A 27208-nucleotide genomic window follows, 5' to 3' on the forward strand; every position below is an offset into this window, starting at 1 on the left:
CTGTTCTTATCAAAACGCCATTTTTATATGTCACAAATGTCATCTCCAAACGTCAGTCAAGTCGAAGGCAATCAAAACGGTACGGGTGACTTCATTTGTGCGGTTTAGTTGATAAATTTTTGTTATCAATATTTTTGTTCAGTAAAAACATTTCTCATAAAACAACCAATTTATTAATTAAAATATTTTAAAGGTCATGATTCTTATTCAATTGATAAATTAAAAAGAAAAATAATATAATTTACTTCTGTTTCTGGGCTGTTCGCTGTGTGTTGCCCCTAGTTTTATTTTTTGTTTTAGCTGATGCCTTTACGATAAAAAATACTCCCGATCCCGACCTTCAGGCAACCTTCAACTCACGTGTGTAATCAATAGTTGAACTTTTTACTCGGTCGCTACCAAGTAACCATATCTTATTGGAAAAGACTCATCCATAAAACTCCGACGCAGAGCCTGGAACTTGCTCAATTAGTTTGTGGCATTCGTCCGTGATAGTCTGTTGTGGTTGTCGGTCTGGGAAGCTCTTAAAAAGATTCTTAGCGCGTTCACCATCCAAAGTCAATGCAATCGGGGTTTTTTTTGTTGTGAAACTCAATTTGAGATAGGAGCGCAGTGAAGTTCAAATTCAAAACAAACTCTCGAGGATTAACATTCTCCGCCGCAAATTTGTTTTTTCTTCAATTGGTCGTCGCGGTCGGTCGGTCGTCTGTCAGTCGTCACTCGTCGCGCTATCATTCCTAACTTTATACATATACCTATTTTTATTTGAATCTTGCGTCAGAACGCTGCTTATCATTCTCTAGAATCGAGTCTAGAATCCATTTAGTTGCCACTCTGACGTCTATCCGTCGAGTTCTGGGTTCCTTTATCCTCTAGCTAAAAAGTGTATTTTGAGAATCAAAACACGACGTGAATAAATATGTGTGACCGGCTTTTGAATTACAAACCAGCGGCAGCTGAGGGCATGCAGAATGACCGTAGTCGGTTTAACATGAATGGAGTAGTGCAGCCGTTATTAACAGGTGGGTTTGAAGAAGGCAGTTAGTTGTAATATCTCTGCCCAGTCGAGGGATTCATTCAATAGAATTGTTTCGCTTTTACTTTTATTTTTAATTTGGTTTGAGATTGAAAAAATGTGAATGGCGCAATGTTTTTGTGTTTTTTTTTGTTATTGTTGTTGTTATTTTTGTAAAGTCCACAAGATTAGGCGTTCTATAAATTGTTTTGGTTTCGTACGTTAACCTTTTGAAGTTTATTTTTTGCTGGGGTTATTGTACCACGGATGTGGTCGAATATTTATTTTGGTTTACGAAGTTCTTCTCGTTTTACATCAAAATGCGATGTTTTTAAATTTTGTGTTTACCTATAAAACATAAAATGATAAATTTAGCGCCTATTTGTCTTTAATTAATTTGTTATTTAATTTCACTTAAGTAGGTATACATAGATGGGTAGGTTATGGTATAGGTAGTATATTTGTTCAAAAATAGATTCCGCACCCTGAAATGTGTCTGCTTGTGAAATACCAATCAAACCATTGAGCGCGTGCATTTTTCTATAAATTTATAAATGTGTGTTGATCTCATCACAATTTCTTTTTTATTGAAAGATACAAATGATGATGCAATTCTTAGATTTGGTTGTCAATTTAGGTAAAACAGCTGCTATGCTGTAATCCTTTTATGAATACAGTATTTAATGTAGAACTAATAATTGTTTTGTTTTATTTTTTAAAAGCTTATTAATTAAGGTATTTTACGAAACTTTAATTGTTATTTTTATATTTTAATTCTTTATTTTTTTTTATTAAGACGCATTGAATTTTGTAAACAATAAGTACACACAGTACCTGAGTAGAATACAAAATCAAATTAAAAGAAAACATAGTTTAAACAAATTTAAGATTATGATATGCAAAAGAAGAAAACATGTTAGTTGAGACTATTTGTAATTGTAATTTTGAAATATTTCCAGTTGGAAATAATTTTTTTTATGTTTATGGTAGAAAGATATACAGAGTCTAGTTAGCATTTTTTATTTTGTATGGTTCTTAATTGTTTGTTAAAAATAAATTGCGTTTATTTTTATTATTATATATTAAAAACGTTGTTCTTCGTTGCATAGAATTATTTTGAAGATAATATTGCTTTTTGTTCTTAACATTTATAAAAATGTTATAAAAAAATGAAAGTTTTTTTTTTGTTTAAATCAAAACGTAACGGTTATTTTGGAAAAATAATAATAGGGCATACTCTTTCTAACTTTTACTATGCAAATTCAGAGTATAGGCTATTTATAAATATATTTAAACCTAAGTTTAGGGCTAAATCTATGGTCTAACTATAAACACAGGAAATGCTGTGTTTGAGTAGTTATTATCACAGCCAAATGTCATATTTGATCTGTGTTTGTAAATTGACAACTGAAAAAGTAAATCATAAGAAATAAATGTAACGTAAACTTTCTATACAGAAAAATGTCCATTGATACCGTAATTAAATTAATTTATTAGATATCTAAGAAGAGTTTGAGTTATGCCCAGATCTGCAAAATGTGGCACCAAGAAAAAAAGAAAAATATAAAAAACACGGTTCAATCCGTTTTTATTAATCGACAAAAGATTTCTGCAAAAGATATCGTTTTGATATAAATAGAAACAGTCACATTCATTATAAATTTACTTAATGAAGTAAAAGAGCATAACACGTTTCTGGCAATCTCCTCGGACCTCATATCGAACCAAGATCCTTTTTTTTATTATCATCGTAAAATCATTTATGTACTTTATCGTTGACAATTTTGATGTGCCGGCAAATCGACTGCGACCAGTTTTCCTGCCGTCCGCGTTTTATATTTTCTTTGCTGTTGATCTAAAATATTATAACGTTGTTAGTTTTTTTTATTTTTTTTTAAATAGTTTTGTTTTACATACTAACTTTTTCGATATTCAATTTGAGAAATGGCAGCACAAAATAACAAGTTTGTAAATATAACAGTATTTTTTTTTGTCATTTGAAGTATAACTATAGTAGAGCACAACCTTAACCTGGGGTTTTTCTAAACACAGCTAGGAAATTGACTAAGAATAAGAGCTGTGTTTATTCAACCAATAGGCCTATGTAGTATAGATCAAGAAATCTCGACTTTAGTAATTCTCTATGAATACGATCCAATATCTTTTAAAATTTAGGAACTTGCGAATGTTGTGTTTTAATGTAAAGGACTTTCAACCGGTTTCATATGATATAAAGTGATATATTTGATTTTACTGTACTTTAAATTTCTCACTATTTTAATTTTTTTGAAAAGAAAATAGATATCATTTTTCTTTATAAAACTTCAAAAAACCCCTATGATCTTGCTACAAAGCATTTATTCGTCGGAAACTCGTGTATAATTCTCATATTTAGGCTAATGCCGGAATAACTTACTTATGTAAGTCTTTTAGATATATCGAATAAAAAGAGCTCTAAAAATGATAGCCAATCGTTCTATCATTGAGACATTTGCTTCTCTTGACAACCACCGCAAGATATCATACCTATCATTGTTTTATTAATATTTACACAAACAATGCTCTATTAAAATAGCCAGTTGCATTCCTCTCCTCGAACAATTTTATATCCGTTTTTCTAGGAACACTCATCAGTTTTCCCTGAACTCAATTTTGGACGTAATGTTAGGTACAGTGATTCTTTCTTTGGCCGCACTACACGAATGTGAAATGCTTTACCAGGCTTATTATTTCCCACTCATTACAATTTGCAAAAATTCAAAACCAATGTGCATCGAAATCTCCTTCCTAATCTAATCTTTAAATGCAAAAGGAACCATTCAATTTTTAAGTTTTTTTTTCAAATTTAAAAATGGGATTATTTGGAAAATTAAATAAATTGATCTATAGTTTAATTTTAAATAGGTAATTATGAATGTATGCACATACGAGTATGTGTATCAAGACATTAAACGATTTTTCATAATGATTCTATAGGCGTAATTTATGCAATAATTAATGCGTAGATTTGACATGTCAGAAATTTTAGTTTAATATGCGTCTTCGAATTGGGAATACGAACTGTTAGTCCCCTCCACTTCTGACATTACTCGCCTAGAGGAATGGTTGGGAGTTGTAAGTCAATAAGTTTTGGTTCTCAACAAGCAAACATTTTAATTTTGTATTTATGCTTTGAAAAAGTAACGATAAAACGATGCTAATATGTTTTTTAAATTTAATACAATAAGAATTATTTTAACATACTTTTCAAGCGAAAACTACAAACGTGGTTGGGCGAGAATTTGGATTTGCAGTTTTTCCAGAAGTATTTAGACATTAGGCAGGTTCAGGCGACATAAGGGACTTGAAAGTAAGGCAAGTTTCTAGCATCCGATTGACCAACAAATTTGCTTCCATTGAAAAATTAATGGAAAGTAAACCAATAAAAATCTCCCTTACTATAAAGTCAATTCCACTCATATCAAAATGATAGCTTAGCTTCCCTAAGGAGTCTTTAAAAAAAGTAAAAAGATTTGGAAAGTAAAAATCTTAAAAAAAATGTAAGTCGTGGAATTAAAAAGAACTACGCAAATAAAAGTCTAAAGAATAAATACGGAGCACAAAAGTTAAAAATGTCATTTTGTAGACACTGTCTGAATTGTTTGCATTTAAATTACATTGAAATTGAGTCAAGTGCTGTTGGCAATTTTTGGATAGAATTTTTAAGTAAATTTGCAAATGGATATTTGTTGTCGATAATCTGTTTAAATAAACCCATATTTTGAGTGTATATTATCACATTTTCAAATAAAAATGCTTATTTTTTATTAATATATTAAACTCAACACATTTTTAGAAAATTTACAAACTACGACAAAATGAGAAAAGTGGAACATGCTTACAATGACAATTAATATGTTAAAAGATGCAATCAAGAAAAATGCAGGGTGAACCTATTAAAAAAAAATTTGTATGTACACATAGTCAAAAAAGTCTCCGTACAGCAGCTTTCTTTTTGATGATTCGAGATAAAATATTTACTATAACAATATATGAAAACGGGTTTTTGAAAATCACAATCACAATTTTCTCAAATTTGGTAAAAAGGTGAAAGTGGAAACTAACTTCTTTCAAAGTTACCACTTTGGTTTTTTACATTTATTTCTAATCCCTTTTTCAAAAAACAGTAAACCTAGGCTGCTGTACGGACACTTTTTGGATTAAGTGTATAATATTGTTATAACACCTACATTTTAGAAAGTTTGTATATATTTATCTTTTCAATGTTCATTGCAATCCAAACGGAACTCTTATTAAAACTTTGTTATTTGCTTAAATAAAACATTAAGCGTTTCGGAACTTTGAATTTTTATTGTGTGTGTTTTTTTGTTTTGTTTAAACTAAAAAAAAGATTATGAACCTTCAAAAAATTTCGTCTTTTCTTATCATTTATTAAATTAACATCTACAGGAAGATAACCCATAATAAAATTTTAAGCTAAGGCTCACAAAATATGAATACCTATACAGATAAAAACTTAAAATTGAATTGTAATGATTTTTTTTCTGTCTATTCTGCTTCACCTATAGATAGTACATTTTTGAAATTTGAAATCTCCACAATAATATTCGATATCACTCATTCAAAACAATCACAGATTCTATTTCATGAAATTAAAAGCTAAAATAAAATCTTTAGCAATAAATTAAGTGTTATTAAATAAAATAGCTTTTCTGAGTAGATTCAAAATCAAAAATTTGTGAAGCAAGAAAATTTTGCGATCTGCAGCAGATCTACAAAGTTTAAGAATTAATTTTTTGCTTTCATTCTTATCCTAATATGAAATTGACCAAAATCTCAAGTTTTCTTTTGATGAACAACAAATCTATGTATATACAATTTTTTCCCATGTTTGATTATTTTTATAACTAGTTATTAAAAAATGTAGACAATAGCTTCCAATTTAAAGACATTAATTATATGAGTACAAAAATTATTAAAACACTAATTTACATTTTTCACATCTTTGTAGATTTATATCAAATAACTATGGCTTATGCATATTGGAAATCTGGAAAAATAGGTGATCAAAGTGTTTTTGATCTCTTCTTTCGCAACAATCCATTTCATGGTGAATTTACAATTTTTGCTGGTCTTGAAGAATGTCTTAAGTTCTTAGACAATTTTCACTACACAGAAAGTGGTAAGTTTTTTATTCTTAAAATAAACAAAGATACTATTTATAAAAATAAATAACTTTCAACTTTTCTTTATTTTTGTTTTAGATATTGACTATTTAAAAGCTACTCTTCCCGAAGGAATTGAAAATGAATTTTTTGAATATCTTGGCAATCTTACAGCTAAAGATGTAACACTTTATGCCATAGATGAAGGTTCAGTTGCATTTCCTCGGTTATTATTTACATCTTTTCTATACATGCAAAACCATAACTGAATGAATGTTTTATTCAATTTTCTAGAGTACCTCTCATTAAAGTGGAAGGCCCTCTTATTATTGTACAGTTATTGGAAACTACACTCTTAACATTAGTAAATTATGCAAGGTAAGTGATTAGAGACATTTTTTGTAAACATAGTACTTAAGATTGTTGATAAAAATCTTATCTTATCTTGCATTTTATATTTTTGTTTATTATTTTTGCAGTTTAATGGCAACAAATGCCGCCCGATATAGAATGGTAGCTGGTAAGAATGTTAAACTTTTGGAATTCGGTTTAAGGAGGGCACAAGGGCCCGATGGAGGGCTATCAGCATCAAAGTATTCATATACAGGTAAATAGTAAATACTTTGCTTCATCAATTAGCTAAACTCTATCCGCAGTTGTTTACCTTTCCATTATATGGTCTTTCTTAAGTTTTTAAAAGAGATAATTAAGGAAAACGTTTTAGTTTATTATTTTCATCTTGCGCAAAATAAAAATGATACTCCATTAATATTCTATATTAAAAACCATTTCAGCTAAAGTTTTCAGCTGGAAATAATGTTTGTTTACATGCAAGCGATATTTTGAACAAAAGCTGTTAAAGAGTAAACTTAAATTGAACGAAAATATGCAACCCATCAGAAAGTTCGTTCTCTTCAGTAATAATCATTTTACTAATGTCACTCTGAATCAGCACTCTATATTATTAAGTCTTCCAATATTCGTTCGCACAGTAGGTAGCTGTGTAGCATGTACCCTGCAGCAAATTTATCTAGAAACTGTTTTGTTGACTCTAATCGAATCATTTATAAAAAAAAATTTCTTAGGGGTAGAAACAATTAAAAAAATACGAAACTTTTCACATGAAATCCAAACATGCAATCATTCGAAAAGTTGACACCATAAGCCCGTATGACCTCCACATCTTCATCCTCCTTTAGGTTTATTCTTTTAAGCACCATCAATCTGTAGATAAAGTTCTTATGCTAGCAACAACTTGAGCCTTCAGCTTTTGTTACCAACTTTTTCAATGAGTTCGACTTCCTAGACATGAAACACTGAAAAAGTAGAGTCATTTTATGGGTACAAAGGTATGTTGCAGGACTTAACAAGTTATAAACGTTTTTTCCTAACGCCATCTAGACTTCTGGGCTTTTCCGATTGTGCCAGCAAGAAGGCAAGGAAAGCGAAGGTTAATTGTAGCTTTGTTGTTTTTATATAGGTACCATTCTGTACCTAGCTCACTTTCTATCTAGACTAAAACTTTTGTTTTCACTTCTTATTTTTTCGCTGGTTTTGTTTATGCTTATTTTTTCTTGATTTTGCTTCCACTATCACACCCACAGCGATTATTCTTCTTATGAGCATGCATTGCATATATGTATGTATGTCTATATTATTTAGGAGAAAAAGGAGTAAGCGTGTGTTATAGTTTACTCTTTGGAAGGTGCGAAATGGCACCTAGTTAGTCAACGGAAATTATATCATCGATATAATAACTGTTACTAAGGCAATTCGAATAAATTGCTCTATGCTGTCATCCACCAAAGATGATTGTTATACTTGTGAGTTATCTTTTCTGATAGCTTTATAAAGTCAATTATACATACATATGTAGGTATGCATGTACGTACATACGTGCGACTTATAAATCAGAATAAATTATGTCCCATTAAATTTTATCAATTTGGTGTGTTTTTTCTTATCTTATAGCCAATTATTGTTTTGAATATTTAATTTAATAAAATTCAAATAAATTGATAAATTGTACTTGAAGCTAATTTTAGGTTTTGTTTCTTTGGAGCATTGAACCTTAATTAATGTGTCTACAATAAGAGAATTAAGTTCTTAATTAATTTATTCCTTAAGTATAAACAAACTTGAACTCATCAGATAACATGTTTTCTTTTTTTCTTGAACTTAGTTGTAATACAGGATTACACTTTTTTAAATTTGTTTATACTTTTCTTTTTGTATGCGACTTTTGAATTTAAAATTCAATTAAATTTTATCATGAAATGCATTTTTTGTTATCTTTAAACCAGTTGAAACCTTGTTTTCTTATATGATGTTTTTTCTCGTGTTTATTTTAACAAACTCTTGTTTTAAACTGGCTTATCGCTAAAAAAAAAAAGATATTCAAATCAAATATGTACTCTGGCATTAAAGAGGTATTAAAAATGCCTTTCCTTAGATTACTGGAGTTAGATCAACAATTACGTCTATAAATTATGGCCTTAACCAATAAACATTTACAGATTTTAGTGCCTACTAATGAAAAATATGATGTTTTAGTCTCTATAATTTAGTTTCTATAATAAACTAGGATATATGTAGTCATTTTCAGATGAAAAAATCCATTCTATTATAATTTATTATTATTATTATTATTTATTAACAAGATAATTATAAAATAATTACAATGGTAATATTGTTTAGTGAGCACAAGCTGCAGGGACTAACGGCTCTAATGTTTAGATACAATTTATATAGAAATATTTGATGCTTTTATAAATTCATTAATTATTAATATATTTTCTATGGATGGAGCCTTTAAAATCGATATAATAGATTTATTTTTAAGAATATCGTTTATGATGGAACTAGGTAGTGAACATTGTCCTAAGCCCAAAATGTGTTTTATATCGATGACTGCGTTGCATGTAGTGCAAATCGGAGGGTTTTCTTTACGGAGCAGATGTTGGTGGGTGGAGGATGTGTGACCTAAACGAAGTCTTATGAAATTTGTGTTCTCGATTTTTGTTGTAGATGTTGGGTAATTTGGCTTGTCTCGTTTTGGGTTAATGGTGACGTAGTGGTGAATATATGTTTTCCATTCCTCTTGATTCATTTTTGCATTGCCAATTTGAATAGCGTTAGCTAGGTCTTTTTTAGTGAATGTTTCAAAGAGGTAGAGTGGTGTTTTGTGAGCCGCAGTAGCAGCTTCGTCGGCATATTCGTTCCCTTGAATTCCTGTGTGACCAGGGGTCCACATTATTTTAAGTTTTTTTGGTGAAAGAATGAGAATGTCTCTAATTTTGTTTATAACGGAAACATTGTATTTATCATTACGGATAGCGTTTATAACAGATATACTATCGGTTGTTATAATGTATTAACCCTTTCTTTTTAGAGAAGTTTTGGCCGCTTCCAATATAGCATGAGCCTCTGCCGTGAAAATAGAAGCTTGTTCGCATAGTAGACCCGTGCTAATGAGCAATCCATTCTCTTCGACAACCGCGAATGACACGCTTTCGCTTATTTTTGACCCGTCGGTGAAAATAAAAGACCATCCTTTTGATTTCAGTTCGTTAGAGATGTCATTGTAGATAGCACGGTAGTATCTGTTGTCAGTAATATCTTTTCGATTGAAGTTAAGGTCTAGAATAAAAGAAGACTCTTTGATTGTCCAAGGTGGATGCAAGGCCTTATATTTGGAGTAATGTCTCAATGGAAGGTTCAAATCAGTTGCAACTTCAACAACTGTTTCTATTGCGGATGCTATTCTTTTAGGAATATGCCGGCGAATTGCTGACTTAAAACAGTTTTCAGCTATAGATCCGGATGAGAACGAAAGTTTGGCAAAGCAGTTTCCTCTTGTTTTTATAATTTGTTCTTCGATTGAGGGCAGTCCTGCTTCTGCTAATATGTTTTTAATTGGGGTGGTGGGAAAAGCGTTGATACTCCTTCTCGCTGCATGATGATACATCGGTTTGATGATTTTTAGTGCGGACTTAGGACAACTTCCGTATATACAAAGACCATAATCAATTTTACTAAGTAAAAGGGCTCGGACAACGTTACATAATGTGTTAATATGTGCACTACTTTTCTTACATGCTAAATAACTTATAATGTTTCCTCTGTCAGCCAGGCTCTTTTTAAGATTAATTATGTGATCATTCCATTTATATTTTTTATTAAACGTAAGACCTAGAATGTTTAGTTTATCAACCGAGTTAATTGTAATATTATCTATATTTAGTGTTAGTGTTTGAGAACAAGTTAGTTTTCGGCAAATATGCAATATTTTACATTTTTCTAGTGAGAGTTTAGCACCAGATGTATTCGACCAAACAAGAATTTCATTTATCAGGTTAGTGAACATTTCTTTAGTTTTGACTAAATCGTTGCATTTACTCAAGACATAGAGGTCATCTGCATAGATGCAATGGTCTAGAAGTTTATGTCTATCTACAATTATTGATAATTCTTGAAAGGCAATAAGAAACAGGACCACTGATAGCGGGGAGCCTTGAGGAATGCTGTTGTGAAGCTTATTGTTGAAGAGTAGGAGTTGTTAGTTTTTACACAGAATCTTCGGCTAGTTAAAAATGATTTTACGTATTGTATTATTTTAGGACCTACCCTCCAAGAGTGTAGCTTGTTCAGAACAAGATGTATCCCAATTTTATCAAACGCTTTCTCAAAGTCAATTGACAGGATTGAAACATGATTCCGGGATGATAGAGCATTTGTTGTGTAGTTATCAATATGTAAAAGTGCATCGATGCAACCCTTTTCTGGTTTGAAACCAACTTGATTGGGGCTAATTAGATTTTTTCTTTGTGTAAACCATTGAAGACGCCTCGCGATTATTTTTTCCATGATTTTAGAAATACATGGGATAAGAGAAATTGGGCGGTAGCCGCTAATGGTGGATATGTCTTTTTTAGGTTTTTGAATCGGAATAACACAAGCAATTTTCCAACTCAGAGGTATAACTCCAGTTGAAAAAATATTGTTATATAAGTTCAGTAGCCTACATTTTATTTCAAGGGGAAGGTTTTTTAGCATCGGGTAAGATACCCTATCCCGTCTTGGGGGTTTACCTTTGAGTTTAGTAAGGCAGCTTTCAAGTTCTTTGAGTTCAATAGGGTTTTCGATATATAGAGCCGAGGTGTCAGTTGTGTGTATTTGCATGTTTTTATTGATGCAAAAGTTTTTTTCTATACAATAACTGACCGGAAAATTAATATCACTCGAGTCTTCAGACCAAATATTAGCAAAGTAATTACAAATTTTAGAAGGATTAGAGATGGGGCCTTGAGGTGACACTATACATCTTATTATTTTCGAAGGAAAATTTCCTGTTAAACATCGGATGTTGCTCCATATTTTTGCGGTGGTTGAGTTTCTATTTATTGATAAAGTAATTTCATTTAAATTTTTGGCTTTGCTGATTTTAACTTGACGTCGAAAGGCGGCATTTGCTTTTTTATAACTAATTAAATTTAATTGATTATGGTTTTTTTTAAACTTTTTCCAAGCATTTACTTTAACTAATCTAAGGTTAGCTATTTCCGGAGTCCACCACGGTACAACTCTTTTATTTATTTTAGGATTAGATTGTGGTATTGATAAGTTAGCAGAATATCGAATTGCTTTAACCAGTAAGGCGGCTTCTTTGTTTAAGTCTGAATATACGGGTTTATTTGCCATGTATTTATTTATGTTAAAGCCAAAACTAGGCCAGTTTGCTCGATCTGTTATAAATTTGGGGGAGTTAATAACTTGTGTATTGAATATTCCTAAATCAAAAGTTGTAATTAGTGGAAAGTGGTCACTATTGTGAAGGTCGTCTAAAGTGTGGGAAGTTGCTATTGGTAGTAAAGAGCCAGAGCAGCAGCTAATATCGATATGTGTCAAAGTGTTGTGGGTTGATAAATGCGTGGGCGAACCATCATTTAAAACTGAGAGGTTGGAGCTTAGAATGAAATCTTCTATAATAGAGCCTCTAGCGTTAGTTTTGGGCGATCCCCATAGTACACTCCAAGCATTTACATCTCCTGTTAGTAAAACAGGGGTGTTTATATGACACAGAATATCTATTAGGTCATTTTTGTTAAAATTTTGATGAGGTAAAATGTAAATAGAAACAATCGTTAATTTAATGCCAGATTGTATTTCTATAGCAAGGACTAGTAAGTTAGAGTTAATTGCTATCTGTTTGTGGGGAATGTTATTTTTTATTAAAACAGCAATACCCTGTTTATTCGTAAAGTTTGTTGGAAAATTATGAAAGTATCCTATATACGATTTTGGGACAACATGAGTAGATTGAAAAGAGCAGTGCGTTTCTTGCAAGGAAATAAAACAAGGTGAATGTTCCTTTATAAGAAGATTAAGCTCATCGTAGTTATTTGAGTAACCTTTCATGTTCCATTGAAGAACTTTCAGTAAATTTTGGATTTGAAGTGTGCGGTTTACTTTTATTTTCGGTTGTGATGTTATAGAGGAAGATGATTGCGTGTTGGTGTTAATAATTCGATCCCGCTGTCCGGTAGTCAAGGCGCTTGGGCCATTCCCATGGTCCAAGCGTCTTGACAAACGGTCAGCGGGGGTCGCATTTGCGGGAAGTTTATTATAAATCGGGTTCTTTTTCATCATCATTTACAGATGGGGGTATAAAATATTTTTTTTGTTCTAGGAGAGAGTGAGTAATAGAGGATATGGGAGATGCCACTACGTCAGTAGAGACGTCCATAGTTTCAAGCTCGTTGTGTTTTGATTGAGTGGAAGAAATTGAAGAAGATGATTGAGTTGTTTCGGTTTTGTTTTGTTGTTTTTGGGAACTAGTTTGAGTTAAATGTGTTTGAACTGTTTTTTGTTGAGAAGTGTTAGTGTGCTGAGTAAAAGCGGTTTGATTATCTAATGTTTTTGATAGATTAGAAAGAGAAAAATAAGTTGATGCATTTGATAAGTTTGAGAGAGAAGAGGAAGCTGATGTGTTGGAGAAATTATATTTTGGTTTTTGAGCAAAAACACTCTATATAAAGATATAAATCCCCGGTAGACATCTTGGTTTGCCTACAAGCTAAACCGGAAATCAGCCTCATAAACTTTTTCATAGTATGCGTGTAATTTCTCCTCTAATTTATTAAATTTCCCCAAAAACCTCAGTAAGTGTGTCTATGTATGCGTGAGAACACGTCAATTTTTCTCGTTGAATTCGTCCACATTACAAATACAACAATGTAAACAAATGGGTTTTGGAGGGTGATACGTACGAAGGATTTATATCTTCACTAGAGTGTTTTTGTTTTTGAGTTTTATCATTTAGGCTAGGCTTAGCTGTTTTATTTGTATTTGTATTTGATTTTTCACGTGAAAGAGGCATTATCGGAAGAACTGTTATTACCTACCTTTGCTATTTCAGTATAAGTATTTGCGTTTGTATGAGTTGTATTTGTATTAGTAATTTTATATAGGCGTTGGGCTTCTGACATGCTACATTTATTTCTAGTTTTTATCGTCAAAATGTCTTTGTTTTTTATATATTTGGGGCATTTAACGGATGAGGATGGATGGGGATCGGCAGTTGGGGGGCAGTTTGCGCACATCACACGTGTACAACTTTCGGGGGCGTTTTCATGAGGTGGGAGATTGCAAATTGCACAGACTTCATCTTTGGAGCACCTTTTGGTGGTATGACCAAGAATTTGGCACTTGCGACAGCGCATTGGGTTAGGGATGTACTCTTTAACCTTTTCTTTATAGAAACCAATTTCCACCGTGGTCGGTGGTTGGTAGAGGTCAAATGTGAACAACATAAGTCCAGTGGGAATCTGTTTCCCGTCGATTTTTCTGGTGAATTTGTACACATCCGTGACCCCCTGGGAGGACATTTCAGAAATGATTTAAGATTCGGGAACATTAGTAAGGAATGGTGCAAATACGATACCCTTACACGAGTTAAGATTATCATGGTATTTCACTTTAACCGGACACTGGTTGGCTAAATTAGAGATTGCTATAAATTTTTCCGCTATTCTTTTATTCTTTGCAAGAATAAGAATGTTACCATCGCGGAGCTGGTTAATGCTGTCGTATTCTTTGCTAATCGCGTCTATAGCTTTCTTCAACACAAAAACACTTACACTTGAAAGAGGTTTTTTATCATCTATTGATGAAATTAGTATAAATTTCGGATTTTTGCTATTTGATTGAGGGAGTTCGGGAAATTCTTCTTGGGACATTATTTGTTTTGTTCGTTTAGGTGGAGGAGAGTGCACGGGTGGAGAGCTAAGGGGTTTATCCGGAGATAACCCCTTATATCTGTTCCTATACATTTTAGCCCGTTGGGAGAGGGCTGTATAAGCAATTAAATAGGGTTATATATGGAAAGAAAGATAACAGTTTTGGTGAGAAAGGGAAAAAAAAATTACTGAAAAGCAAACCGGTTTATAAAGAGAGGGAGATGATAATGCACTAGAAAGTGAAAGATCGGATTATAAGAAACGATGTCTACGCAACGAAAGCTAGGCGGAGACTGATTATAATTTAGTCATGGAAAAGGCTTAAGAGACTTTCTTCGATTTTTTGAATTCTAAAACTTGCAAACAATGGAAAACGTATGTAACAATACAATTTTTCTATTAACGATAGTTTAATAATTTATAATTTAGTGTTGGTTTCAAAAGCAATAGATTGCTGTGTTAATAAAGGTATATCTCTAGATTTTGTTTAATACCTTACTTATTGAATATATATTTAAAATAGTCAAATCAAATATAAAAATTGAAACACAGTTTTATTTACAGAAAAAAGGTGCCTATTAAAGCTTTTACCATCCTCTAAACAAAGATGTACTCACCTTATATAAACGTCTCCGTTTATTTTTATGCAGACCCAAGTATGATACACCAGACACTGCCTTATAGAAACATAAGACATAGATAGGTATTCCTGAGTTTATCTATAGTTGTGGAAACCAATAGCATAATGGTGTATATATTTTTTGTAAATGTCCTGCTCTCATGCAAAATAGAATCAATTTCTTTTTATAGCATTAATTAACGGTCTTAACATGGTTGCTGACAAAAAAATTAAAGGTTGTGTGATATCAACTAAGGTAATTGGCGAATGTCAAAATTGAACAATTTGTAGCAAATTATTAATATAAATAAATATTAAAAAAATACTACAACCTTTATTTTTATTTAAAAACCATTTTGCGAAAACATTTTAAAACCACTTGAAATTTCATGATGGCAACGATCATTTTTGAAATACTCATTGAAAATTGTTCAATCTAATTGAATTTAGTTGAATCAACTTACACAGATACTAATTTCAGTAATAATCACATTTGATTAAAAAAAAAGCCGATTCCATCCTAATTTATATTTTACGCTGAAAAGTTGTTTCTACTATTTCATACTAGTTTACCCAAGCATGATTTGTTTCCAAGTGAAGTTTTTTTTTAAATTAATCATGTGTCTAAAAATTTCTGTAGATCATCTTAGCTTTTCTGGTGTTCAATACCTGATGGGTCTTTTTACCCAAAAACCATAACGCCCAAATCCTAAAATTTTACAAAGCTAAAATAAGTAACAAAACCTATTAAATTGAAAAAAAAACCTAAACAAATATCATAATCCCCAAATAAATTTAATTTGGCCAAACAAATTTGTAGCTTTGAATTTGGGTCTTATGACATAGGGTTTGGTCTTTGTGACATTTATTTTGGGCATTATGACGATTATGATTTCTATAGTTTCCTATGTCTTATCACCTAAGGACATATAACCCCAAATCATAAAATGATATAAAGAGACACGTCGTACAAAACAAGCCCAAATTTAAAAATGTCATAAGGCCCAAAATATTTTGTTTGGTTGGTCTCTTCCTGCTTGAGCTCACTATAGGATTTGGGATAGATGCGAAGTTGGGTGTATACAAAGTTTCTTTGTATTTAAATCCAGATTTTAAGGGACCTAACCCCAATTCTTTTGTAAGCCCATGCAGAGGGGTTGCAATGAGCTGTTTATACGCCACAATGCTAGATACACTCAATGTGTACAAGCAAACCATTTTGTTTAGTTTTATTTTAAAAAATCGCCTTATTTCGCTTTCTGAAATTGAAATAAAGCCAAACATTTCTTCAATATTTCGAAATGTTGAAACACATGACATCTTTTGGGTGATATGACAGTTGGTAATTTGGACGTAATGATATTTGAAAACTGATTTGGTGATGCATGACCTTCTTTATATTTGTACGTTATTTTATTGGGCAATAAGACCGAACGCTTCCTTTTATTTGGAACTACATAAAAAAACAAGTTTTACTACGCAAAGGTTTGAGAACATTGCCCAAAGCGTACAAAGCGTACAAAATGTTAGTAAAATTGCTTAGGCTGCCATGGCATTTTTAATTTATTGAAAAACCTAATTCCTGCAAAGCCTTACAAAGAATTGTCTCTTGTAATTCTTGGTCAAAAAATAATTTTAATTATGCAAATACTTTCCTTTTTGTGCCGAAAATTGAAAATAGTAGTTTTCCTACAAATCAAAAATCAAAAATATTATTATCATGTATAAAACATTGGGTACAGGTTAGCTAGCCCACGATACAAAAAAATATTCCACTCAGTTTATCCCCCGGCTGATCCTAGGATCAAGAGAACTCATCCCAATTAACATGAAAAATCGAAAGAATAACAAAAATATGTAAAATTGGAAAAACAATGAGTGTGATTTTTGACGCACAGTTTTTTAAAACAGATTTCTTAAACGCTACGATTTCATCTCCATAAATAAATAATATTTTTTTTCAATTTCCATACATCGTTTCCAACCAAAGCATAAATCATTTTTTTTCCATTTGGTTACATGAATATCAAATCTGTTTCTTGAATTAATTCAATGTTACTTCAAGATGTATGTATATTATCGGTGAATACATTATATGTACATACATACATAGTTCACATGAATCGGTTTTCTGTTGTTATTTATTTTCTATACATTCGTGCAAGTAAATTTCAATGACAAGTCGTTAAACGCTATTTTCATCGATGTTTATATAAAATCCTAATATCAAGGCTAGATGGGGCATGCTTTGCGAATTTTATTTATAAAATAGCCTTGAAATGATAGCTTTTGTCGGTCAGTGATAAAATAATATTTCATACAAACACACAAATTTCATACAATCGTATCCTGGCACCTAGATCACGGCATCTCGATAGACAGTGTTAAGAATTTCATACTTATAGATAACATTTTGTATCAAAAATAAATGTTACATACCAAAATAAACATATAAATCACTCATACTTTTTGTTTTTGTCATTTACAGGTGGATTTGACGGTACATCGAATGTTTTAGCTGGAAAATTATTCAATATACCTGTAAAGGGAACTCATGCTCATGCCTATATAACATCATTCACAGGCATTGATGAACTTAAGACACGACTTTTAAGGCATAAAACAGATGGTAACGTTGTTATTCATACTTTCTTCCTACCTTTAACTCTTTTTTTGTTATTGTTTTTTTTTTTTAGGTGTAACGGGTGATCTATTGGAACACGCTATTAAACACAGACAGTCACTGTCTCAAGTTTTAGATATATCACCAGAAGAATCAAGTGAAGGCGAACTAGCTGCAATGGTTTCATATGCAATTGCATTCCCAGATGGATTCATGGCATTAGTCGACACGTATGATGTTAAGAGGTATTTCGCTTCTAGGCAAAATCTCTCGGATTACATCAAAATCACAGTTCATTATAATATTTAGCATTCACTATTTTATTTTTAATACACATAATAATGATGCACTTTTCAGTAGATTTAACAAGAATATTTTTAGAAAGAAAAACAAAAAACAAACTTATGCAACTCTATTTTGAGAGTAACTAATGTCTCGTTCGCTGCGTTGAGTTCTTTTATTTACGTTCTTTTAAGTTTAAAATTAAAAACAACAATTTTTCCTACTAAAATTAAGAATAACTAATGATAACTGTTCGGAATTTCTTGACAAAAATACTTACAAAAAACAATAATTATAAAGAAATCGACTTAAAAACAATTAACTTGTGTGAGCTAATAAAAATGCTTGGGGTCATTGCAATCCAAAAACAAGAAGAAAACAAGCATTGGAAAGACCAGACTTAGTCTAGGCTCAAACTCATAAATGACGGTTAAATAATTTCAATTAATTTAAATACAGTAAAATATTTAACATGGCTTTAAATCGACTTTGCACTTGTGAAACAAGTTACTCTAGGGTATGTGGTTAAGTATTCAAGTTTTTGTTATGAAATTAAAACCTAAACATATTAAACTTCGCAGGTTCTTGTAACATCTTGATTTTGTATTTGCTTTTTCTTCGAAAAAATTACTTTAGATTGTTTATGCAAAAAAAATCAATTATAGTTAGGTAAGGTTTGAAAAATGGTCGATGAATTATTCTTAACAATTCGTATACATTAAGTTTAGTTTAGTAAAATTCGTTTAGAAGTTCACAGGATTTCTTTAGCTTTAAGTTTTTTTCCGATATTCACACCTATTTAGGCATTGAACAATTTATCCAAGCCGTGCACAAACTTGTTTGTACATTTAAACTCTAAATTTTTGTTAAATATATCGTCCTCGTTTCATAAACCATTTATTTGGATGAACTCCAGAACAAAAAAAAGAATTTAATTGACATTTCATAATTTGTATATTTAAAAACAAAACACAAAATTTAACAAAATAAATATCTTATTTTAGTGGTCCTTTTGTTAATATCTCAAGTAAAATAGCTGCAAACTCAATGGTGCCACTTGGTCAGTCAAAAAGTGCAAAAGAAGAAATCTCCACATCGAATAAACTGTCCAATGGAATTACCATCGCAAAACATTCCACTCCTCTCAACGGCCACAATAATAATATTCAAATAAAAGAACAAATCAATACGTCAGTTAACAATAATTCAAAGGTCTATAAAAGTGGTTTAATTCCAGAATCTAAAGAAATCATAACAAACACCATCAGTGATAATAAGAACGGATTGAGTAATCCAGTTTCAACTCTTCCATCGGCAACAGCCGAATCAGAATATCAGAATCCGAATATATATCTGCCAAAATATGTCGAGAAGTCATTCAGGTAATTCCAGGCAAGCGCTTCCGATTAGTTTAAAAACAAAAAAAAACTAGACCTAAGATATTCATACAAATAAACAACAAGAACAACAAAAATAACTCCAACACAGTTTCTTCAACTTTTATTTTTGATTTTATTTCATACCAAAAATTGAAGCATTCGCATGAATTATTGGCTTTTGTTTAAAATTTAATTAACTTTTTGCCTCCAAATATTTTTATATTACATAAATTTTCATGTGGTTTTGTGTACTAAAATAATTGGTATTATACAAATTATGTGTATCATACACAATATAAAATATTCATTGGCAATTCGCAAAACAAAATTTTGATATTTAAAAAAAATGAACATTTATATGAAAACAAAAACACAAGAGGACGATGCTTCCAGCGATATTAATGCTTTCACAAAACGAGGTGATAATACATTTAATTTCATTTATTTTTGTTCAAACCTACGTTTTTTTACAATCTTTTTAACTTTTTAGTTTTCAAAAGCTATTATTGTTTATTAACATTTAAAATTTTCTTACTAACAACACTAGTTTACAAATTGAATGTAGAAATGTCTGGGTATTTTCAATCTTTATTTTTATGATTGTTTTATGGGAGGAATCACATTCAAATTTTCCGCATGTACTTATTTTTTTTTTAATTGTCTTGTTGATCCGGGTCTTCAAATTGCAACCGTCTTTCATTAGGTATTAATTCGTAGCTAGCTGACTGTTAGTTTTAGAATTTAACTCAGCTTAAGGTTTCATTTAAAATAATTCAGAAGGTTGATATTATCAATTTCTTTCTAAAAAAACAAAAAATACGTAATTTCTCAATATTTCATAAAAATAGCTTGTTAACAATATTATTTCACGTTGGTTGATAAAGTTAACTTAAGTAAGTAGACGGAGAAACAATTGACAAAATAGTCAAGAAAAAGGAAAAATTCCACAGCCTTATTTCAATATTCAAAGCGAAAAAGAGAAGAACAAATATTAATCATCTACTTAAAAGTAAGATTGCGAAGTTAAGGGCCAAAGTAAAAGAATTGTAATGGTCAAAAATACAAAAACAATTTTAAGGAGTGTACCAAATTGGTTGATTCCATGATACCATATTTGGTATGGCACATCTTAGTTGAAATAGGTCTCATTTTTAAGTGTGGACATAGTTCTTTTATTATGTTGCTTTATTTTTGGAGCACTATTATTTTTAAAGATTCACTAAATATGTTTTTTACATTGAATTTAACGCTCAGACTTTTCTTTAGTTCTGAAAACATAATTAGGTTAATTATTTGAAAAAGTAAATACTTTAATACTATCTGTGATATGTTTGAAACTCAATTCGTTTGTTTTGTGTGTCTTTACATAATTTTAAAATCATTTTAGATCTTTCAGCAATGGTAATATTCAGTGTGTCTACTTAGAATTTCATATTTAAAATAGAGAACAATAAATTAGAGATAAATTTTTAAAAAATAACTTTTCTTGAAGAAAACTTAAGTTCTCAAGCAATTTCTTTAACTTGAACTCTATTCTTATTTCTTCATTCTAAACTTTCCAGGACGTTTCCACACATAATTTTCAGAGGGATCGGCTCAAAAAGCTGGGGTGGAATCGTCTAAGGTGATAGTATTTTTTTACCATTGTTTTGATAGTCAAATTTGGCTATCATTTTCATTACGTCTGTGTAAGATGATTCAGCTCAATTCAATTCGATTGAATAATTTCGGATTCAAATAGTCAAAATTTATTGTTGCCTTGGTGAAATTTTAAATTGGTTCTTATAAAATATCTAAATAAAAGTATCAAATTGGCTGTGTTTAAAATTCAATTCTTACTTTTCTTGCTTTTTTCGAATGTCGCTTGGTCGGTCACGCGACTGGTTTTTTTAACGAAACAAAGCGATCTAAGACAATTTTCCAGTCGTCTGTGTAAGCGTTTGGTAGCGTAGATCAAATTCGATCATTTTGATTGTAATTTATCAACCTTAGCCGATTTCACCCCTGTATTTTAAAATACTGTAAAGTCATCTGTTTAATACTGTGTGATACTGTCTGGTTAATTGTCTGTGTTTCAAGATACTATAGATTTAAAATATGTATCTCAAAATTCTGTTATTTAAAAATACTGTAGCTTATAATACTGTATAATACTGGATGCTTTCGACGGATCAATTAGTTTTGTGCCATTGTTTATGTAATTGTTGATTAGCAAAGAACAATTCATGGTAAAATGTGAGAGAGAAACAAAATGAAAAAAGAAAACAAGAAGAAGATACCATGTATTCTGGTTTTGTTTTTATTAGTCCAATGACTTATGAATTATCATAGGTACATACATACATTATGCTATTGTCCAAGGGCAGTATATTAGAAAATAATGCTTTCTTTAAAAAAAACTATTCTGTTTTCAAGATTCAAGTTGTTATCAGGCTAAAAAATACAAATTTAATAGTGTAAAAACACTTGTTTACATTATAAAAACGATTTTTATTTTTAGCCTTATTAACAGATTTTGATATATTGAATTTTGAGATACAGTATTTTGAAACACAGTATTTTAAATACAGTATTATGATCTATACAATATTTTGACCCATCATTATCAAATCATTTTCAGAGTTGTCCCAATTTTTTCGAAGTAAACTAGACTCTAGACTGTTGTCGAAAATTTCAAAATCTCAAGAAAAGGTTCTCCAACTACATTCATTATCCAAAATTGTATAAAATTTTCAACTTCGTTTTTTTTTCGGGATTCCTTAAAGTTTTCGATTACAATTCATAATACAGCTGAATGTGAAAGGGTTTCATATGAAAAAGATCTTAGATTTTTTTACAGATCATTTATTTTTCCCCAATAATTTCATTTGGTGAAATGATGTACGTTCATCAATTTGTTTTTTCTGACATTTTGTGTTGACTTTGCTTGTTTAAATTTTATGTTAATTTTATTGTCTGTGTTGTGTTTTTGTTTGTTTGTTTTTATTTTTAAAATATTTTTTTTAATTTATTTATTTTTAAACAAAATCCTATTTAACAAAATGACTTCCCGGCACAATTTTGGCAGAGGTATGTAATAATACAAAAAAATAATCTCATAAATTTGGTTACATCAATTAAAAAACATAAAATATATAGTTTATTTTTTTTTATTTTATTTAAATGTTATATTGTTTGAAAGTTAAAATATAATGATTGCTTTCTTGTCCTCGTCGTAATATTTGTAACATTTTGTTCGTATGATTTTTAATATGTTATAGAAAAGTTTACATTGCTCAATAATAGTTACACATTAAAAAATTTATAAAGTTTATGGATTCATGAAAATGGTTAGATTATTTTTTTTTGTCCATTTGGTAGAAGTGAATGTGAAAACTTAAAACATTAAAACATTAGAGGTGTTTTTCTTTTATGTTCATAGTCATAATTACATTCATTTATACTTTCTCATTTATTCATATTGTTTTTTGTTAGGTTTTTTATTTATGTTATTATTTTTAATATCAATTCCACATCCGAGAGAACACACTGCATGGCTTCAATGGGCCTTAAGAAAGGACCTTGTTTTACAACAAACAAATATTTATTTAAAACCTTAGAGCACGTTTTTCTGTGTAAATATTTTACAGTACCTTTAATAAAGGCCATAACTATATATATGCGTATTTAGTTTCTTGCTTTCCAATTACAAGAACACACATTTTGCTGCACTCCTTAGAAATAAGCTATTAAGGACAGTAACGATTTGTATTCAACAAATAATAATTACCACCAACCAAGTGCCGTTTTTGTTTAGTGATATATATATTTAAATCTTTGATGTAAAGAATTGCAATCAAATGGAAGTTGGTGGTGCCAGAGCTCGTAGAGAACTAGGACCTAGTGACTATAGTGTTAGAGTTCAGTATTTTCAACACCTGGACCAATGAATACTTCGGAGCAGGTCATCAGAGTAGATTCTCAGTACATAAAACTCTTTTTGACTATAGTGTTAGAGTTCAGTATTTGGGACAGCTGGACCAATGAATATTTCGCAGCAGGAGCAGGTCATCAGAGTAGATTCTCAGTACATAAAACTCAGTAGTGACAATAGAAATTCTTTGTAAATTAGCATTATGTTCATCATACATAAAAGAGAATCTACTTTGAAAACTAAGCTTTAAGCATGTGCTCCTTTTGTTCATATAATCCATTAACAAGCGTCCAGACACTATTTTTTGGAGCATTCTGGTTTGGAAATCTAAATTCTCTTCCAATTCTATGACATTATAATAGTTGTTAAAAATTAAAACTCTTCAACTGGCATTATCTGCTCTTAACCTTTTTCAAAGTAATATCAACTCAAAGCCTCAATTAATTGTCTTCTAATGCTTCCTCAGTACCTCAGCAAAAGCTTTCTTATGAGTTTGTTGCAAATTTTTCAAAATAATTAATGTAAATCAAACTAGAAATTGATCGTTTGTTTTCTTCTTCAAAATCCAGTTTAGAGCGATGCATATTCAATTGTTTACTGTCCTTTTTAGATCAAGCAAATTTAAAGCCCCTATAATATTTCCCACCACACCCTTTGTATTGCAATAAATATATATATTTTTTTATTTTTTTCTATAAATTATTTAAGTGTCTTTCATACAAATAGTGTATTTTAATTAAATATAATCAACTAATTGTTTTAGGAGTGGATTACTTAATTTTTGTGCGGTAGCATTAGCACTTAATGATCTTGGCTACAGGGCAATTGGTATTCGAATTGATTCTGGTGATTTGGCCTATTTATCATGCTTTTCACGTCAAACATTCGCTAAGGTTGCAGATCGTTTTAAAATTTCCTGGTTTAATACACTGCAAATTGTTGCATCGAATGATATTAATGAAGAAACAATTTTATCATTAAACGAACAAGGACATAAGATTGATTGTTTTGGAATTGGAACACATTTAGGTATACTTCTATTTTCCAATAAACAAAATAATTGTTAAATAATCCAATTTCAATATTTATATATTTTAGTGACATGCCAGCGACAACCAGCATTGGGATGTGTATACAAATTAGTTGAGATTAATGGACAAGCTAGAATAAAATTGAGTCAAGACGTTGAGAAAGTCACAATGCCCGGCAATAAGAGTGCTTATAGGTAAAATATTTTTATATTTTTTCAACAACAAGTTTTTATTTCAAACCATTTTTCTTCCAGGCTATATAGTGCTGATGGACATGCTTTAATCGATCTTCTACAAAAAGTCTCTGAGCCAGCACCAGAAGTTGGACAAAAAGTTCTTTGTCGTCATCCATTCCAAGAATCAAAGCGTGCTTATGTTATTCCATCGAAAGTAAAACCATTATACAAAGTGTTCTGGGCGAATGGACAAATAGCACAGCCTCTTCCAACATTAGACAAGGTCCGTGAAAAGGTGCAAAATTCTCTTCGAACTCTTAGAAATGATCATAAGCGGACGCTAAATCCAACACCATACAAGGTACATAAAAGCAATATTTATTCAATTTAATCCCCAATAATTTACTTTCTTATCGTATAGGTTGCTGTAAGTGATGATCTTTACAACTTTATTCACGATTTGTGGTTACAAAATGCTCCAATTGGTGAACTCTCATGATCAATATAAGAGGTGATCTATTTAAACCAGCTCAAAATGATTTTTTTTTTCTTCAAGCCGGTCTTTGAAAGAAAAAACAATACATATTTTTGTTTAGATTTAAGTCTTTAAAGTTGTTCGGTAAAAATATTAATGTGTTATTTAAAACGCAGAGTGATTTGGATAAGCTTAAATAATAAATTTATAAAATGGGAATAGCCTCGAAAAAGTCAAAATACGATCGATCAAAAATAAAAGCATTTCAATTACAATGTAAATAATAAATGAATCTTGACTATTTCGAAACTTTCGAAAACTCTACATAAAAGTTCCAAAAAATAGGATATTGTAATGAACTTTGGTATGGTGGTTAACTGTTGTAAAGCTCAACATTTATACATTATGTTGTATATGAAATTTATAATACCTTATCTATGTTTAACCCGTTTTATAAAACTTACAAATAAGATCAAAAATATTATAATTATTTACTTAAGAACAAAAAATAATGCACAATGATTTATTATTATAATTACATATTATATATATCTCTACACCTTCACAGAAAAAGATAGCAAAACAAAATAAAAGCAAAAAGCATGCTTAATGCAGTCTTGTATCAAAAACAATACATTTTTTCTATAAATGCAGGGTGCCTTAAAATAACAAAGTCATAAATACATATAAAAAATACTTAATTTAAATTCCAAAGCAACAAATTAAAAAACAGAAAAAGTGCATGAGACAATTTTTAAAATCTTGAAAATATGTACCTTATAATTGCAAAGAGACTCAATAAAAAAATTATAAAACTTGAATTGAATATTTTAAGATTACTCACGGCCTTTTCGATTGGTGTCTGGATTGTTGTTTTTATTAAACATTAACAAGGGTCCAGAAACTTTAAAAACGAACGCCTGATAAATTTCGTTCGCTTTTTGAGTTGAGTTTTGAAGCAAATCCTTGGCACAACCGGAAATATCTGTTCGTTTTGTCCCAAAAAAAAGTAACTCATGATGTTTTAGATATCCTTTCGAAAAGACCATTATACTTAAATTATTCGCAAAAGCTTGTGTTCTCATGCTCTATTAAAATGAGTTTATGATTTTTCACTCTTGATTTTCATATCAGAGCAAGTCGCTGTACGTGGAACTCAAGACAAATCGACAGTTTTATCATAGAGTAAGTATTATGTATTTTCAAGACAAACCCAAATAGTTCTTGTTTAGTTAAAAAATAAATTACTATTTTTGAATATTTAATATTGAATTTATATAACAAAAGCAACGAAAATCTACATAATTGTGTTAAATAAAGAAAAAATATTAAACAAATTAATTGATTTTGTTTTTGTTTGATATTTGTACGGAGTTCAGTTCTTTTATTTATAAAGTACTTGACAAATCTTTAAAAATACCATAAGCACAAAGGACTTATTCGGTTTATTAAAGCTGGTCTTTTAACAGAGGTCCAAAATGGTTAGACCAGTAAAATTACATTCATGAAGCTATATGTATGGATTTTGGTATTCAAAATATTGATTGCCATAAATATAAACATTGAAAGAATAAAACGTTGAGACATTATGTTTGATTGTTAAGTGTTCTCGCAAAATTAAAATAAGCCAATATACAACAGTTTAAATGTTAAAAAATGTTATTTTCAAAAATTTTGCGAATATGGCAAAATAAGATCATCAGTTCGTAACATTCATGAGGAGATTATGGATTACATAATCGTCGAACTCCAGAAGCAATGAGCAAAATTGTGAAGAAATTTGAAGAGAAGGGATTGGTTTCGATCGTACCACAGAAAATATCGCTGCTGTAAGTGAAAGTGTTAACCCGAATGTGTTGATTGCTCAAAGTTCTCAGGAATTAGTACTGTCTTACAGGACATTATGGCGTATTATGCATTTGGATCTACACCTACATCCATATTACCTCAAAAGAATCGATGCATGCAACAATTCACGTGGTGGCCATTTAAATTATGTAGTGTTTCACACATTATGTTAACTTTCAACATTTATAATAAAAAAGAAATATAATGAGAACAAATAGTTTACGAAGACAAATCTGGGGTAAATAAGTTTTTGAAGGTGTTTTTCCTCGAAAATATTGCTATATTTTTTTCAAATCAAATACAGTTAATACAACTCGCAACCTTTCTCGCATTGCGTTGATCAAACGTAGCAATAAGTCGAAAGGTATTAATCATTATCTGCTCCATTAGCTCAATGAACATTACTGGTTTTCTAAAAGTGTACATACAATTTTATATAGAGATA

General features: G+C 30.5%; 1 protein-coding gene and 1 long non-coding RNA gene across 4 annotated transcripts; both read left to right on the forward strand.

Annotated features, from left to right (window-relative positions):
- The first annotated feature begins 54 nt into the window (after positions 1-54).
- LOC129948999 (nicotinate phosphoribosyltransferase) lies at positions 55-25736 on the forward strand. 3 transcript variants are annotated; one of them, XM_056060180.1, is made up of 12 exons: positions 55-1022; positions 6027-6197; positions 6280-6406; positions 6475-6558; positions 6660-6787; positions 17525-17665; positions 17733-17904; positions 18946-19323; positions 23997-24262; positions 24332-24458; positions 24519-24801; positions 24862-25736. In XM_056060180.1, the coding sequence occupies exons 1-12, from the start codon at positions 920-922 to the stop codon at positions 24937-24939; spliced, it is 2058 nt and encodes a 685-aa protein (XP_055916155.1). In that variant the 5' UTR covers positions 55-919; the 3' UTR covers positions 24940-25736. The 3 variants fall into 3 exon arrangements, with proteins under 3 accessions (XP_055916155.1, XP_055916157.1, XP_055916156.1); XM_056060182.1 differs by lacking the exon at positions 18946-19323 and having other exon boundaries at positions 57-1022; positions 17733-17889; XM_056060181.1 differs by lacking the exon at positions 18946-19323 and having other exon boundaries at positions 58-1022.
- LOC129949000 (uncharacterized) lies at positions 14730-15316 on the forward strand. The gene is made up of 3 exons (XR_008781990.1): positions 14730-14792; positions 14847-14885; positions 14970-15316. It is a non-coding gene; the product is annotated as an uncharacterized LOC129949000 (long non-coding RNA).
- Positions 25737-27208: the final 1472 nt, after the last annotated feature.

Source organism: Eupeodes corollae, chromosome 3 (assembly GCF_945859685.1).
Source record: "Eupeodes corollae chromosome 3, idEupCoro1.1, whole genome shotgun sequence".
Taxonomy (NCBI): domain Eukaryota; kingdom Metazoa; phylum Arthropoda; class Insecta; order Diptera; family Syrphidae; genus Eupeodes; species Eupeodes corollae.